At 42.6% G+C, this 18,499-nt stretch overlaps 1 protein-coding gene across 1 annotated transcript in view; it reads right to left on the bottom strand.

The window, feature by feature from the left end:
* LOC117480590 (regulating synaptic membrane exocytosis protein 4-like) overlaps positions 1–18,499 on the bottom strand; it is a 102,734-nt gene that overhangs the window by 68,686 nt on the left and 15,549 nt on the right. The window contains exon 2 of the mRNA XM_034127953.1: positions 8,200–9,134. Within this exon, the coding sequence (XP_033983844.1) occupies positions 8,200–9,134 (935 nt within the window). The remainder of the gene's footprint in view (positions 1–8,199; positions 9,135–18,499) is intronic.

Here is an 18,499-nt window from a genome sequence, read left to right as displayed (position 1 = left end):
AAGGTGTAAATAAAACGAAGGAAACATGAGATGACAAAAGACTCTGGTAGAGGGGGGGATGGGGGGGGGAGAGAGACAGAGAGAGGGAGAGAGAGATGGGGGGTTAGGGAGGGACGGGAGAGGGGGGAGGTCAAGGCAGGGCTCCACATGTCTCACCAAAGACATTGGGGAGGCCTCGCTGCTATGCCAAGAAGCATGGTCCCACCAATGGCCATCCAAATCTCCTGTAAGGTGGGGGGGGGAAGGACGCACACACAAGAAAGGACATCGAGAGGGACCAGTGAGGACACAAACAACAACAGACAGTAACCGCCAGACAAACATACACACATAATACACCCATACAGAAGCAAACAAGACATCCAAACAATCATATTTGCACACACACACACACACACACACACACACACACACACACACACACACACACACACACACACACTCTCACATACTGTAAAACTCAAAGCTGGTCAGCATGTGAACCTCTAAGAGATCCCTGTGGAGAAAGAAAGACGCAGCTCAGGTCAATAACAATGTGACCACCTCCACACAGGCCGCAGTCCTTCCTTTGGACATTCATGTATTCGTCTTTTAGGGCCAGTTTAGCGTTTATTAGGAAGCGACAGTGTTAGAGGGGGAGATAGAGGGGATGGCAGGGGGCCGCAGGCTTGGACCCTGCGTCCGCCACAGCACACAGCAGGAGCCCCAGTACACGCTCTGCCAGCTCTTAACACTATACATTTGATGCTCATCTTTTCCTTGTCTTTCCTACAGGACATTTTGTTGTGTTCAGGATTTGCACAACTGTTATCCATTCATTCATGGTCTTGTGAATCTAGCTTGCCACGACAAATGGAATGTGACTGCAGATAGGAAGGGGAAGTCAAGAAACAACTGGATCAGCGACAGCAAGAAATTAGGTTTATCGAAAATGGGTTCTTCATTAAGACAAACCTACAACTTCCAAATGACACTGATCTGGGAAATGCCATATTTTGAATGATGTGTTACATACCTTGATGGATCACAAGATCAAATGCAACAAGATCTGGGAGGCCAAGCAACAAAGCTACAGTAAAACTATGTCCAGGCACACTAATGGCTACTTCATGCAACTGTAATACAGGTGTGTATTTCCTTACATTTAATCAAAGATGCAAACACAATCGGAGAGGAATTATAATCAAAAATGAAGAAGAATAGTTCAACTAATATATGTCCACTGAAACAACATGAAACAACAATCTCTAAAAGCTCTCTATAGATGCCTAAGTTTAAATCAGCAGACAACTAACATTTTGCTCAAACAAAGTGAACTGCTATCTTATCATACAGTAGCTGCATCTGTGGGCGGGAGCAGAGCACCACTCTAATGTGTTTAACTGGGGATTCAGATTGCAATGCCACACAGCCTTAACTGACCTCAATCTAAAGTGCACCAGGGAGAGCTTTTAAAGATGAGGCTCTGATTACAACTTCTGGAGCAGCACCAGTGGACAGCCTGGAGAAGATACAGGCTGGGCAAACTGCTTTAATGTTATTACAGGATGGAGGTTTCTGGGACATTTTTTTAAACTTTTTTTTATTTTCTCATCAATCCAGCTGACGGCTTAGAGTAGAACTGATGTAGGTTAGCTTACAGAGTGAACCAAGACCTCTAAACCCATTTCTTGCTGCAGATGTGATGCTTAGGTCAACCCGGGAAGAGATGACTATTTTATGAGACAAATATCAATTCACATTATTTCTTCTGTTGGAGACTGAGAGCTACATATGCTAAACCAACCGGTTCCACAAGTGGAACCACGAGATGGACAGAGAGAGCACATTCAATTTGATTCAGAGGCTTCAAAAAAAGTCAAGCTAATTCGAATAAAAGAAAGATATGAAATCTGAATGTGGTGTTTAGAAAATCGAGGTAAAGGGGAATAAAGGTTTGTCCTGAGACCTGAGTGTGTAACATAAATCTGTTTTTAACACCTTGTTATTTAGTGGGAAAAGGACATTCATAGTTATTTGACCACTCAAAGTACAGTTAACGAATGTGTACTGTTGTTGATATGTGGCTTGCTTGGATGAATGTATGTAGGGAAAGGAAGGTTATCTGAAGACCCTGCACTTGTTCAACCTGTGCACTTCCCCTGCAAAGAGCTGTATGACTTAATGGATCTACACAGGCAGGCCTCCTTCAAGCATTATCTTGCTGAGGATTCAATCTCAAGGAAAACAGCGAACTCTGATGGAAAGGCATAAAAATAGCCTGCATATGCGTCTGAATGCAAAAGAGGAGGCGGTGGTGGAGGGGGGGATTACAAGGGTAAAAAAAGGAAGGGATTTTCAGAACAGAAAAAGCCGCATAGAAGAAGAACGCTGTGTAAAGATAGTGCCACTGTGAATAAATATAGCCCCACTCGTGAGTCTTCTAACTCGGCTGATGTTAGGACATAACATTATCACCAAAAAGATATTTCTTTATGGCATACATAATGTTTTTAACAATTTAAGTTTTTCCTTTTGGCGTTGTCCATTGTTAATCCTTGTATGAATGAGAAGATGTAACCTAGCAAAGTAGTTGCTAATGTTTAGCGATACTATTAAAAACAACTTAATTGGAAATAAATTAAAACATATTGAGAAGAAAAAGCACAACTGAAAAAAAGCACTGGCCTACCCGTCTGGATCAATATGGTGTTAGTATCTTGCTTTTATTTTATTAAATAACAACTTACTTTGTCTCCTGGTACAACTGGCCAATTGTGTCTAATATGGCCTCTGATTTCTTACCTTGCATGATTCTTTTTTTTCTTGCTTCGTTAATATATTTGGAACTACCTTCTAATAAAGTCACATTTTGTGTCTATTCTTGATTTTGTAGCATAATTCTACCTAGCTTTTGGTTCTATTTTGCAATATAGTTCCAGTTGTGTACTTTCATTTTCACAATGCACATCATTATTATTTGACTAAACCGTTGCACTTTGTGGTGATGTTAAACTTATTAACCTCCAGCATCAAGGACTTTTTTTTAATTAATATCCACATTCAAACCAACCAGAGTCATTTCCACACTTACAATTGTATCATATTAAAAGTTGCAAGGTCAGTCGGAGCCAAACCAACAAGCTGTCCTCCTTCCCTCCCTGCTCTTTCTCTAAGCTATCACTATCCATCCGTCAGTGCAGGGGAGTGCTAAAACTACTTACTGTACACAGTTATGCACTGTGATAAAACATTATGGGTGTCTCCAGACAGGCTTTGCCCTCCGTGGCCCTCTAACCAACAGCTGACAACAGTGATTACCCTCTTTGCCTCCCAGCTGCTATCCTGTCGGCAGCACAAACTCCAGAGCCCAGTTCAGCGCCGTGCACACTCTCCATTGAACGAGTCACTTGCCCTAATGTGGCCATGATAGTCCAAACAGCTTGAGGCCTGCATTTATGATCAAAGAGGGAAAGATCATGTAGATCACCTGTAGGTAAGACAGTGGGATGGTTGCATATATTTGGGTACCTTAAAAGCCTTACAAAAAGGGCAAATGTCATTTACTTTGCTCAGATTGCACACAAATAATTCCTTGATTTTGTATGTTAATGAGATTCTTATAAATGAAAATGCACATCCCACTGTTGTATGAAAAGACACACAATACATCCCAATATATAAAAACGCAAGCCATGTATCATGATTTGTATTGTATCGCCTGATTCTTGCCAATAGAGAGCTCCCATTGTTAAAACAGTGTGATGTTGGCATTTTATATATTTAAATGTGGTGCAAAAGCAAATTCCTTGTGTGTTTAAACATACCTGGCAATAAACTGGATCTGATTCGGATTTATTTGTCAATTTAGAGCTATGGATAAACATTTAGATACACAGCTTATCTCAAGGTCATCGATAGTTTCCCCCTCCACCTGTACCTGTCCTCCCATCATACTCCCCCACCTCCCCCAGGCCCATCGATGTCCGTCAAAAATAATTGGAGTACGTGTAAACATGGAGGTACGCCGCCCTTTCTTTCCCTGAAGCTTTATTAATAGTGGCACGCCACAATTGGGCACTGATCCCCGGCGAGGCACAGCGTGGTTTTTCAGGAAGCAGGAAACTCATCATGGCCATAAATTGTGAGCATCAGCAGTCTGCGGTGGCCCTGCCGATCAGCCCGGACTCCGAAGCCCGGCAAAGTGCTGACTCAGGGCAGAGGAGGAGCGCAGGCAGTGGTGGAGTTCACCAGCAGCAGGCTCTCCATCACTTTGACAGCTCAATAAAAACCAGTGTAAACTATTAATTGGATCATTAATTATTGATGCTGTTTTTACTACAATTCGAGAGGCGAGAGCAGAAAAGAGGCCGGGGTGAAACTGTGTGTGTTTTAACCAAACTGGGAAGGTGATACAGTGTCATGTAAAACCCCTGGGAGGCAGGTCTTAAAACGTATATCCTAAAACAAAACACCTGTATCTAACTTCTACTAGTGAGGAGAGAAAACTGTAGTTCTACCGGTTAAGGTATAAAAGGTGACATTATTAAGAATATTCTAACATCCACACTTCAGAACACACACTGAACAAACTGAAATGTTGACTTGAATTAAATGTAAACTGTATCAGGTTAGTTGAAAGCAATAATATAAAGTTGAACCAATTGTTTTTGTATTAAACTTAATATTATTGCTTTCAACTAACCTGATAGTCATGTGAAATCTGTTGACATGATACATTTAATTAGTGTGAACGGTTCAGTTTATTCAGTGCAGACCACAAACCCAACAGACCTATGGAAGTGGATAAACTGCTCACAAAAGCCTTTACGAGGATGTAAGCTGTCCCTACACAATGTCCACCTCTCTGCCGTAGTTTGCCGGCCTCTCCTTTTCTGTTTGTTCGGCACTATTATGAGACGGCATGTCGGGGGAATCAATAAGGAGGAAAACACAGGGAGAGGACCGTCGTGATAAATCAGTCTCCAGTGCTCGCAGGCACGAGCCAGGCTCATTACAGCTGGCACACCCTCTCTCCTCGGGTCTCCGCCTCCCCTTAGTCTCATCTCCTTCTCCATCCATTAAGCCCCCCCACCCCCCCCCCCTCCTGCCTCCCTCCTAAGGGTGTCGGAGATATGAGGGCATGGCATGCACCCTGCTCAGCCTGCTGTTACACACCCATTTGCCGCACAAACTACGCGGACGTGCCACATATGGCCAAATGGTGCTTTCTGCCCTTTTTCTCATCTCTTTCCTCTTGTGGCCAGACATGAAAACAAATGTGGTGTTCTTTGCTTTGCTGTCTGGATGTTTAATGTAATGTCACTCTCTTTATGCGTATCAGAGAGTGCTAGGTTTGCATGTTCACAGAGGGAAATAAAATCCCAATTGGTGTCTTTTTAGGAACATAAAACAACAACACCTGCGCAACTCGGGTCCGCTTTTCCACACTCATGCTGAATTTTTCCATGTGTAAACTCTATGTACAACAAACACTGTCTGATCTTTCTTTATGGCTGTTAGAATGTCACATGCCTGGAGTTTTGGACCTCTCTCTGTTATGTAATTACATTTTGGCAGAGTGCAACAAAGCTACCTCTGGTTTTAAAATAAATGGTTCAGTAGAATTTTCTGAACCAGTTATCAGAGTCCCTGCATGCACCATAAACTAGCAACCTTAATTATGTCATAAATTAATCAAAGTGCCAATTATAACTAAGGGCCAATGATAGCTCCACATTAAGCGCTGTCTGTAAATGTTCTGTGGTTTGCTACACTTATTCAGGTCAATAGTCCAGCTCTTTCCTGTGTGTTTCCCCCTCTCTCCTACACAGCCTGACCTGTGGAGGAGGCAGACAGAAGCAGACAGAAACAACAGAAACTCTGACCCTGCAAACAGCCGACTCTACCTACCTATTTTTGTTCCATCATGGCTACCTGGAAACCTGGAAACTCCCACATCAATAATGTAGAGCTAGTGCTGGGCTGCTTCCCTAAGTAAGGAGAAGAGTCACATAATAGAGCAGACCGACTGAATTCCTCCCCTCTCCTCTACTGTAGATGAAACATTTTGAGTTTGTGGCAGGCGCTTTGGTCTGGTGTAGCAACCTGCTACTGTAGTTTCTTCCTTTCTGTTTTTTTAATCCTCCATTTGTCAACTGCGCCTCATGCTTACATTTTGCTTAGTGTTTTTAACATTTTTAGAGTAAAGGCTTCTGTAATTAAGGGTTTGACAACAAAATCAATTTGTAATTACGACAACTGTCAAGCAGGTGGAGCAGTCAAGAAGCTAACAGCCTAACAATTGCTTTTGATGTTGATCTATGCAAAGTGGCATTTCATTCAGTCACTCTGACTGTTTGCTTGCCAGTGCGTGTTTATACACTTGGACAAGTGCATTTGACGCTCCAAGCAGGTAGCGCATTTCCCATGAGCCATCTGATGTGCATTTCTTTTTTTACTTGTTGTAGTTAGACAGCAAGGCAGGCATGCTGAGCCTTAACCTAGCTAACCGCATGACATTTCTTTATTACCTTTTCACCCATACGACCACATCTGTTTCTAACCTCAATATGAAAAACAGGAGAGTTTTTAAATTAGCACCACTACAAAAGGCAGGAGACCAAGATGTTCTCTTACCTAAACACCCGGTAAAAGTTGTAAAACCGTCGCAACTTTAAATCTAGGGAAAGATCCTGGTTTAGGTAAAAATATATATATATAGCTTGTGACACTAGTTTACGTGAAGTAATGTAGCCTAACCTACGTTTTGCACGTCATGTTACACTATGTTACCTTTAACTTGTTCAATATAACTCAACGATTATATTTACATGGGACAAGAACAGTGTGTAAGGTATTTGTGTGTCCCTATGCCGACTTTGTTGCTCTTTATCGGCCGACACCTGACTTACACCTTGAGACAAAAAGCATAATATGGGTCATAATATGCTGCTTGTACCAACATTCACGGGGTGTTTTTGCAGTGGTGTCAGTGTCAGTTTTTACTCCCATTTCCATTTGACTGAACCATAATCCTACTGCCATTTTGTAATGTGCAACTGTACTGTATCACTAGAATTGTAAGTAAACAGTATGGAAGTCAAGGCTACAGTATACTGAAGGAAAACATACAATCCCCCATCACAGCAGTGATGACATACACTGATCAAATACACTGCTATTATTATTAACTCAGTTCACCCCGTTTCACTTGAAACCCACCCCCAAGCCCTGTCCCTGCTTCCCTCTGTCCCACAGCTCTGTAACACTGTCCGACCATGAGAAACAGCTGTGGTGGTAGGACCTGGCAAAGTGTGCCATAAGATGACAGCATAAAGGAGAAGGCCTTGAGAGCATTAACATTCATTTCAACATACAGCCACACACATAAACAGCCATCCACACTAAAACATATCTGGCTGGCTTGTGAGCGCACAAGCCTCCTCTTCCAAGGCCGGGAGCTGTGTGAGTAAATTCATAGAGAACACACATGAAACGCTATAGTGCTTTGCACATACGTAAGGCTCATTGTTTTCAATTTATATTCAAATGCCAGGATGTCATTTAAGAAGCACTTAAAAAAAAGATATGATCACACATATCAGCAAAAGCTGTTCACGGTTCATTGCAGTTTACCGTAAAGAAAGACCTGTACAAAGTCATCAAAATATAGAGACTGAAGAAAAACAATGTAGAGATAATACAAATGAGTGACTGTTAAAGACCAGTCACTTTAAGGAAGAAGATATATACATATATATTTAAATGTTAATCTAAAAAGTGCTTGCTCTAAAAAGTTGTGTTTTTGTCATAGATGTTGGTGATAGATCCTAAGCTGGGTTTTTTAACTCGAACAAATGATAATGTTGTCTGTTGTTTTCTTTTGGAAAATAATGAGCCCTACACAAACAAACACACATATAGACATAGAAACACAGAGAGCACATATAGATACTGTAGACTGGGGAACTGAAGGTTATATCTGAGTCAACATCTGCAAGAATCAATATCAACAGGAGACAGCAACATCAACTCAATTGAAATCTGTCATTCTTAACAACAACATTATGTCACTCTCATACTGGAAAAGAATGTCTTTATAATTGCATTAAAAAGCAACTGAGAAACGTGCATTTGTATGTATAAGGTACTGCTCAAATATTACAGCTATATACATGTATACAGAGCAGAGAGGAAGTGTTTCTGTGTGGCTCCTACCTTTCTCACTGACTGACTCACTCTCTATCTCCACGTCCTCACAGCTGGTGTACTCTGGTGTGGTGGCCAGCTCCTCCTCCGAGCTGCTGAGCGACACCTGCCGCATCTTTCCTCCCTTTTTGGTTTTGTGGGGCTTGGGGGGCGGCGGGCGCACCGACTCTGACTGGTCCGAGCTGAGAGAGTCGTTCCTCAGCATGCTCTCCATCTTCTCCCTCTTGGTCTTGCGGACGGCCGAACTGGGGTCGAGGTGGTGCTGCTGCCTCCTCATGGAATCCATGTCCCCTCTACGCAGGTCTCCAGATCGGTCCCCCAGCACGGGGCTGCGGTGCGGCGTAGGGGGGCTGTGGTTGGAGGATCTGTGGCCTCCGAGGCTGCCACCCATGGGCCCGGGGGAGGAGCGGTCGACGGAGTAGGAGCGCTGTCCCACCATGGGCGGCCGGCGCTCGGTGAGATGCTGGCGGGACAGCCGGACGGGTCCTGGGTCGTCCTGCTCCGTGTAGGCCAGGGAGACGTCACTATGACGACGCTCGTGCCTCATGCGGCCCACCTCTGCGTGCATTCTCATCTGCTCCTCGTAGGGTTGCGGCTTCACAGGGTAGCGGGCCAGGTTGGGGTCGCTACGGTAACGCGTCTGGAATTCCTCCTGCCGCTGCCGCTGGAGGTCGTACTCGCTGGGTCCATCTAGCTCCTGGTCCAGCGGGTATTCCTGGGAGTGCCAGCGCCCAGGGCCCCGCCGGTCCCGGTAGCCCATTCGTGCCGCATCTGCATCTGGGTACATGTGTGGGCCCCTCGGAGCCCGCCGGGGGTCCCCATCCCCATAGTCAGACGGTGATCTGGGCATGCCGCCGTCCGTCGGGGCATACTGTGAGTGATCGCCCCCCTCCCCTTGGTCGTATTTTTGGTTTGGATCCCTGGATGCAGATGGACTTCGTTTCCTGTAGATCAAAGAGAAGGGAAAACCATTGTGGAATTTAGAAGTTGGTCCGCTTTAAACGCAACGTTTTCTGATTTAGTTAATACAATCTACATATCATGGTTTATAGTCCGAAAAAATGTATGCTTAGCGCCATTTCCGATGAGCATACAGTGTCTGCATGTGTGCTACTGGAAATATAAGGTTTCAGTCAGACGTTAGCCTCACGGTGCTTCATCACACTTGCACTGCACTCTGTAGGCCTCAGTCTCTGTCAAAACCTGATGAAAGCCTGCTCTGTCTCTGTCTCACACACACACACACACACACACACACACACACACACACACACACACACACACACACACACACACACACACACACACACACACACACACAGAAAGAGAGAAATAGAACTAAGCAGAAGGCAGAAGTATGCAGCAGCACTCCCCTTTTCTCACTGCGAGATTCTAAGTAACCTGTGCAAGTAACATGTTTGCTGAGCTGAACCAAATCAAGTGGCATTTAAGCTTCTAATTATATAAGGAAGGATACACAGTCTTCACAAAGACAATGTGGTATCTAATGGGTGACTTTTAATGCAATAGGCAATCTTTCATATTTCATCTGATCACTCAATGATATAGGTACTTTAATCATCATCATTTGTAATGAGGTATAAACAACAGGATGACACAAGATTAACTACACAGGATGCCTGGATATGACCTGTTTGTTTTCCCAAATTAATAGTGTGAGTATGTGTGTGTGTGTGTGTGTGTGTGTGTGTGTGTGTGTGTGTGTGTGTGTGTGTGTGTGTGTGTGTGTGTATGTGTGTGTGCTTAGGCAGAACAATTATGAAGCAGACAGTGTACTGCAAGTATCGCATTGATAAATGATTCAGAGTTTCACAGATTGTGTCTGTGTACACAGTTCAATGGACATGACGAAGAAAGAGAAAAGAAGAAATTAGTTCTGTCTAAATGTATGAACCATAGAGGTGCGCATTTACCTATTTAGCCACCGTTTTCATCAAGGTAAAAATACCTTATGTCACTCAGAACTTAAGAAACACACTTATGAGAAGGGAAGACTAACACCATTAAAATCAAACTACTTTCAAAAATGCTGAAAATGCTCATGTGGCCTGGTCTTAAGAAGATATAACTGAAGAGAAGTATAATCTTAAAACAAGCACAGTTATATTGGACATTAGGTGAAAATAAAAGATGGATATCTTCAAGTATGGTTACAGTCAGGAGCCCCATATTTCTTCAAATTAGCTATCAATCATTTAATCATTGTCCCGGTGTCTGAAAGGAAACCAGCCGGGAGGTGGGTGAAAAGCCTGTGCATTAATGCATTTATTCTTTTGTTGAAAATCAATTATTCATAAGCCACTTTTCTCCTACATTTCTTCCACTTTTCCCCCCAAAATAATAATGACATTTTGGTGAGGAAAAAAAAAGCTCTGTGAAGCATTCCTTTAATTTTGTACGTGACAAGTTTCCATACATTTCAAAGGGCTTCATAAATCACTGCTGCCAGCCTTGCTCAGTGGCCAAGGTACGGACTCCTCACTTGTGATTGGCTAATTTACTGAAGCAGGGAGGGTTGGTCCCTGTCTACTGTATCACAGACCACGTTAGCCCGAGTATAATGAATGTACATCAGCACTCTGCTGAGGCACATGGGGTAAAGAGTATTTTTGTGTTTTCTGTGTTGAATTATATGTCAAACACTGAATAATCTCCCTAAAATAAAGTGCAAGTTTTAAGGAGAGACAGAATGATCTATGAGCACAATGTAAAGTTCATGAACAAATGTTAAAATATGGGATGTTACACAGAGGCGGAATACTATTTATACATAAAAAGAAAGTATTGATGATAATAATTATTAACAACAAGCGATTTTCTGCAAAAAAGGTCTAATAAACGTACTGTATGCTACTTTCAGACGAAGTAAGTGTCCACATAGTAGGGCTGTGCAATTAATCGTATTTTAATCTCGATTACGATTTTGGCTTGCAACGATTACGAAAACAATGTAATCGAAATAAAACGATTATTATTTTTATTAAAAAAAAAAAAAAAAAAAATTTAATTTTTTTTTTTTATTGGTTTTTCAGTTGAATTATACTTAAAGTTCAGGGTAATCAACTGTTAAAAACATACTGTTCACATTTTTTTTTCCAATATATGGATGTTTTCAAAGTAAATGGATAATCGTTTTTAATAATCGTGATATCAATTGTTGACCAAAATAATCGTGGTTATGATTTTTGCCATAATCGCACAGCCCTACCACATAGTGAACATGATGGGACATTTAGATGCTTACCCTTCGATGCACGAGTGACTGGACCCTACACTCTTCCATAAGTGGGTCAAAAAGGACCCGTATTAGAATAGTATGTGTTTTTATGCCATTTTTGTCATTTTGGTTAAGAAAAATCACTTAATTTTTCACTATTTATAATTTTAGACATTTTTTTCTAAAAACGTTTTCTGATAGGATCCATAGAAAATGCATGCGGGTCATTTTTGACCAACTTATGGAAGCTTGGGGTAGTAATACAAAAACTACAATTTCTTAAAATGTAAATTTAAAATTGTTTTTTGAGGAATAGCTGGAATATGAAATGATAATAAAATGTAATTACAAAGATACTTCAAGAAAACCACCTCACCGGGTCAAAAAAGACCCTCTTATGCATCTAAGGGTTAGGAAAAAAAAATGTCATCAGAAGTTGGAGGGGACCAAACCTGAGATAAAAGCAAAGTGATTATTGCACGTACTTTGCCAAGTGTATTAAACTAAGCTAATCTTGCTCCATGTTATTTGTGCGACTAAATGAACAACTGCATGCTAACCAGTTTGCCATAACAACTTTATGAGATGGATGTGGGCTGGGATGTGAAGTAAGAACTGGTGACTGCTGCTGGGACTTTGGTTTGGAGTCTAGTTCATCCCTTTCAGATGCCATTCTTTTTGCAACTTTGATCATTTCCTCCATTCCAAACTAAAATAAACCAGATTCACGTAATAGCAGGTTAATAAAAGTATTTGTATTGCCATTTTACATTTATGGTATAAGAAATGTTTTTCCAAAGAATCTTCTCAATGTCTGAGAGGATAGACACCTGAACGATGTGGAGATGCCAAATGCAATGTACATTACTTGATCAACAGCAACTCAAGATCAATGATGGACAGTATAAGCCACTAACTGATTGCACAATGTCATCTCTTGCAAATGCAGTACAAAGACAAATCTTAGCACTGATGATGCACTGGAAATACAAACACAACAAAAACAAGAGGAATGTCTCATGTGGACTTTAATGAACACATCCTCATTTACAACAAAGGCAGAAAGAGACTACAAGTCAATTTGAAGTATGTGTGATGAAGCCAGCTCACACAAGTGACCTCTCTTTCTGCTTCACATCAAAACAAATGTGTCCTATCACTTTAGTGCACAAACGCTGCTTCGCTAGTGAAACACACGAGGGTCGCTGCATTATTCATGACCTGCTCCTGGACACTAACTGAGCAGCGCTTCATTCACAATTTCAAAGTGAAGCAGAAGCAGAAATGATATGCTGGAGTAGGGGACAGGCGCTGTGACTTGGATGGGAGATAGTGGGGAGTGGGGGAGGGGCAGTGTGATGAGCATGTGAAATCTCTTCTTATAGTGACTTGATGATGATGGAGGAGTGTATGTTCGCATTTCTTCAGTTGTGCATACCTTTATGTGTGTAGCTGTGTGTTTTTCTCAGCACTGGCTGCCTAAGAAATGCTTCACTTTGGCTCTCGGAATGTCCTCAGGGCTTCGGGCTAATGTTTCCTGTGGGATGGTGCCTTGAAATCGTACACCCTCAACCCACAATGCACATAGAACATGCACATAGCAACTACAACAAACATTAACAAAGTGCCCTTTAAAGGGCTCTAACTCATGGTGACACAAGTATCACATTCCCATGCTGCCGTTAAATCTGCATGTCCTTCCTGTCGGACTGTCGATGGCAGCGAGCAAGTAAGCCACAAACCGCACTCCCTATCAGCCTTTGCATCATGATGCTAACGCTGAACCAGCCTTGGCGCAGGACTACATTTTGTACTGTGCATTATTCCCCCATTGCTCCAGCTGCCACTGCTACTGTAATAGCCTCTCTGCAGATACCTCGGAGCTCTGCCGTAACACACTCTGCTGATCTTAGATTTGCATTCCACCCTCAGTGACACAGGCAGAGACAGAGAGGGGAGAGAAGAAATGTGGAAAGGGAAAGAGGGGGGAAATAATTGACCACGTATGTGAATTAGAAGAAGTGTGAAAAAATGAAGCGGGGACGATGCCAGTAAACTATGACCCACAGCTAGACATGCAGCTGGTGTGCGTGGTGCATTCAGCCAAGCTTGACAGGCTCAAGGATGGGACAGCATAGGATTGTGATGCCTGAGATGCTGCACAGAAGCCTGGCTGCTGCAGCAATTGAGTCACGAAGCGCACACAGTGACGTGCTTCCTCCATCAGAGTCCCTTATATAGCAAGATGCGTGCGTGATGTCACTACAGACATGGTGCTGAGTCGCAGCGCAGCGTGCAGAAAATCCACCAGCAGTGAATCATCCTAACAGGCCGACAATAGAGAGGCATGTTCGCTGTCTGCGCGGTGCAGTGTGGGAATACAGGAGAATGCTTTCTGCTGCACCATTCTGAACATTCCCGCCGAGGGTACAACAGCAGCCCCCGTTACTGCTGGTTTCCTGTTCTCAGCCAACGAGAGAGATCCTCTGGTGTGACAGCGTATGAAGCAGGAGGCCTCATTCAGTTGGTGATGAAAATAAGATTCAGTTCAGGGATAGAGACACTGAATTTACAGTATCACTATAGCTGGACTCTTATATATACATGCACTTTTGACTACATTCCAATAACATTTTCATTTAAACTTCCAACTGCACTAATGTCGCTCCTGTGGTGTACTGTACCATCATTGTCTCATAATGTTTACAAGTACATGTCCTTCCAAAACAAATATGAGCTTTCCTTTTGAGCATGCATCTGTCCCTCCCCAGCCTTGCAAACTGTTGGCTAGTTGGTTTGCACGGAGATGGCCGAAAGCATTTAAAAACAATTAAGACGCATGTTCTCAATGGGTTCTGTATATTTTCAAGAACACTCCTAAAACCTTTATAATATTGGCTTATCCCACGTCTAATGGTAAAGTGCTACAATGCTAATAAGCTTAATCCGGAATATCAAAGCAGTATATTGTGTTACCATGCTAGAGTGCATTTAAAAGAATACACATGGCATTTATATTCGTTTGGGTCTATTGGCTATAGATCCTGATATCTAAGTAAGAAAGAGCACCATTGGTTTACATGAGCAACAGAGTGTACAAAGCCTCTCGTGGTGCGGGGTGGCAAACCTTCATTCAAACACACAGACATGTCACTAATGCTGTGTAAACATGGTTTCTGTTGATGCTTTCAGCAAAGCCTTGTACACCGCCGGTGCGTATAAATTCTAATATTAAAATCATCTTTTTAAAGTACACTCTCCTTATCAAAAGCAGCATAATGTATCAAATCTGTGGCTCAAAAATCATGGGATTACACTATGGCCCAGGAAGATTAAAAAGAGTGACCCTAAAAGATTAGAAGTGACCTGACATGCTTGCCATGATAAAACCTTGATGCTGTTATTTTTACGCAGCACGACATAAAAACGAGTTGGTAAAATGATGTTTGTAACGGGGTAGGTAGGTTTGCTTTGTCCCGCTTTGACCTATGTGATCAGAAAGCATCCCCAGCCAGAGCCCAGATCCCAGGCTGCAAATGGACTCAATTGTTTCACTCAATATGTAATATGTGTTTAGCACTGCCTGAGCTATCCAAGCTATGAAAAAAAAGTCTCACATCAAGCAGGTAGCAAGTAATTAACATTTGATGTGGGTTTACAATTTAAAAAAGGATGTTTTCAAACATATATATATAGAGCATACAGAGCATCAGTAGCACACAGACTAGTGATCAATTTAATATTTAATGTGTGAACACTTCAGCCTTTAAACTCAAAAGCATTGAGCAACTATTGTTCACAGTCAATGACAGGGGCATCATGTTTATTCAAAAAGGAAGTTAACTGCACTTGATTGTAACAAAAAAGGCCTTAGGCGCTTTCACACCGCAGTACTTTTCCCACAAAGGTTCATCTGTACTTAGTTCATGAGAACTCTTTAGTTCTCATGAACTAAGTACAGATCGCGTTCACACTGGAATAAGTCCCTGAGGGAGGATTAGGCAAATGAAGCTGCTGACGTCACTTCTTCTTCTTCTGCTTTGGGTTTACTGGCAGGCCGCAAACAACTTCACGGCGTATACTGCCACCTGGAGTCCCCGGCCGGAAGTCCCATGAGTTGGGGACTGGCTTCAGTAGAAGCTGCTGGGACTCCCAGCAGCTTCTACTGAAGCCTTCCGAGTATAATCGCCAGAACGCCGACACCTCCTCATCTCCACCCCATGTTTTATTTTGTGTTGCCATAAGTTAGTCTCTCTGCGTTTGTGCGCTGGGCGAATGCTAATGCTAATAATGCTAATGCGAGGATAATAAAATGGCGGCTTCACAAAACCTTTTTGGGAGTTTTACAGGGCGTGGTTTGCATTCCGCCCAGCCAATCAGACATAGGAACCTTTTTCTCCCACGAAAGTACCTGCTCTCTAGCGGGGACTGAAAAGGGGGTAAAAAGGTTCTGATGAACTCATTTTAGTTCTGGATCTTTTTGGTGTGAACGCGACATTTCGGAACTATATCGGAACTAAAGTGGGAAAAGTACTGCGGTGTGAACGCGCCTCTTGATATGGTATTTATTTTACTACAATAAAGTAACACTAAATGAAATACAAATAAAGGTGTAACAGAAATGATTGAATGGCTTTATATTTTGGGAGCTACAGTAGATGTCTGATTAAATGCAACAGAGCCAACACTTTTGATTCAGAGCATCATGACGGAGCTAAATGATTTGTGGAAGCAGAAAATAAATGTGATTTGGGTTAGGATTATTATTAAGATATGTTGATATTCCATTTAAAAGCAAAGAAATACAATATGTGAGGATGATGAACATTAAGAATCTATGAACCCTTGCTGCATTTAGAGGCACCTTGACACATGTATTCCCTGACAAAGTCATTGAATATAAACATTTATATGTAAATAACATGCCATGATGAAGCTGCAGCTTTCAGTTATCCCTGAGGCAAAGACAGCTAGTGCACTTTTAGGAATGAACTCTAGATGTTATAGCAAAATGCACAACCTTAATTTTCCTGCAGCTTTAATTGTTAGACCATTAAATAAACAATTAAACCACATTGTATTATCAGACATTCAACATCCAAACTGCAGCCTAAACAATGAGAAACAATCAGCCTTACTGAAAGGAAACGTCCGATCTTGGGCTGTAGCTCAAATCTCTGCCTTGCTTCTCCACGCTAGAGCCGGTCTGATCCAAACTACCTAGCACCAGTTTTGTCTCACAGCCTAGAGCCAGGCCCTTGTTGCATCTCCAATCCTCTCTGCTCATGCAATAAAAACGCTCCTTGTTTTATTTCTAGAAGGCTTTGAATGGTCTGCAGACAGAAGCAGTCAGTGTGGTCCTGCAGCAGCTCCGTCCACTCTGCCTCGGCTGCTTCTCAAGGAACATGTTAAATAAGAAAGCCAAAAGCAATCAAGGTGAAAATGCAACGCTGCCCCCGTGGGGATAGTGCCACCTCTACTTTGCGGATAATGGAGAGAAGTCAAATGAGAACAAATGAGTGGTGCTTTGTTGCAGAGCTCTCCTCTAAGAGCAAAGCTGGCCCACTAATGACAACAATACATCCTAGAATGGTCTCTATTGAAATGAGATAACCAGAAAGAAAGAAAAACAAGCTGAATGTGCGTGTCTCAACCCGATAGCAATCAGAGAAGAAGAGAGGAGAGGAGGTACAAATGCCTCTAAGCGTCCATTTACCGATGCAGCGTTACTCTCCCTTCTTAGACTAAGTCAGTCGGCCTCTGTGTATGCAGGACGCCCCTCAGAGTGAAAAAACACATGAGATTCCCCCGTTACCTGGTACGATCAAACCGGGTTGAAATCCTGCAGCATCCCGACAGTTTAGCTACAATTCCCAATATCCAAATGATGATGTAGCATTATCATGACCTGCTTTGTCTGGGCCGATCTGCTGCTCTTACAGAGCCCCGACACTCTGCTGCATGTGCATAGAGCGCACAGTGTATGACCCTGCTGCAAGGGATTCTGGGTTCTGAAAGCAAGCCAACTCTTGGGTTTAACGCCATCATCACGTGATCGCTACGATTGGCTGGAGGTCGAGCGTCGACTCGGTCCACTGAGTCCTCTGCCTAAGAAAGAATTACATTGCTAGGTTTATTACGAGCTGACATCTACTGTATCCCCCAGCGCAAACAGAGCAGTGCGTTTCACCTAATCTCATTCAGATCGCTAAGATTAACAAATGACATGGTTTTTGTATTTTTTTCAGTCATCGAATGACATGCAGGAGCAGGGAGGGAGATAAATAGATGCAGGACTAGAGAGATTGAAAGATGAGTCTACCACATGATTTATGTGCTTCACAAAACGGATCAAATACTTTTTTCCCTGGTTGTGCACCATGATGACGTAGATGTTTTTCAGTGACCTGGTTTGATAAGTCTGCTGTGTGTATGTGGGTGTGTGGGTGTATTATGACTGACTGTATCTAGGTGTTTTAAAGTCTTTCTTCCTGCCTCTTCTTCTCTTCACTGTTCTGCTTCAACACATTTCGCATCTGTCACCATGTTTCTCCAATCGCTTCCCTCCCATGAGGGGGGACTCTGAGTGGGACTGAAGATAAACCCAAAGAGTGAGTTCTGTTTGTGATGACGGTGGTGACAGCTGATTGACAGCGGTGTGGATTCAGGGGGGGCAGGTGGGCGACGGGTTGTTGACACAGCGTTTTCAACGATGGTTTGAGGGTGTTTTATCACCAGAGTCAGGAAGGGGCTGCAGGGCGCTCGGTAGCTCTGAGTGGAGTTAGCATCTGACTGCAGCTCTGATAGACAAGAAACCAGTTTCAGACCCTCCATGATGATATGGCAGCTCTGAGAAGAACTGTGAATTGGTTAAGTTTGTCAGAAAGAAATGTCGATCTGAATTTTCAGTTTTAGTTATACCCATTTCACATGAATGCCTTATTCAGAACAATTTGAATTCACTATCACTGGCATCACTCTGTTTTCAAACGACAAAAGAGAGTCATCTGTATGAGTCAATATGCATTTGGCCCAGTCATGCTAAAATCAGTTTCAATCTTTGCATTTCAA

Source organism: Trematomus bernacchii, unplaced genomic scaffold (genome assembly GCF_902827165.1).
Source record: "Trematomus bernacchii unplaced genomic scaffold, fTreBer1.1, whole genome shotgun sequence".
Classification (NCBI taxonomy): domain Eukaryota; kingdom Metazoa; phylum Chordata; class Actinopteri; order Perciformes; family Nototheniidae; genus Trematomus; species Trematomus bernacchii.
The sequence above is the reverse complement of the archived record's forward strand: the minus strand, read 5'-3'. Positions and strand labels throughout refer to the sequence as shown.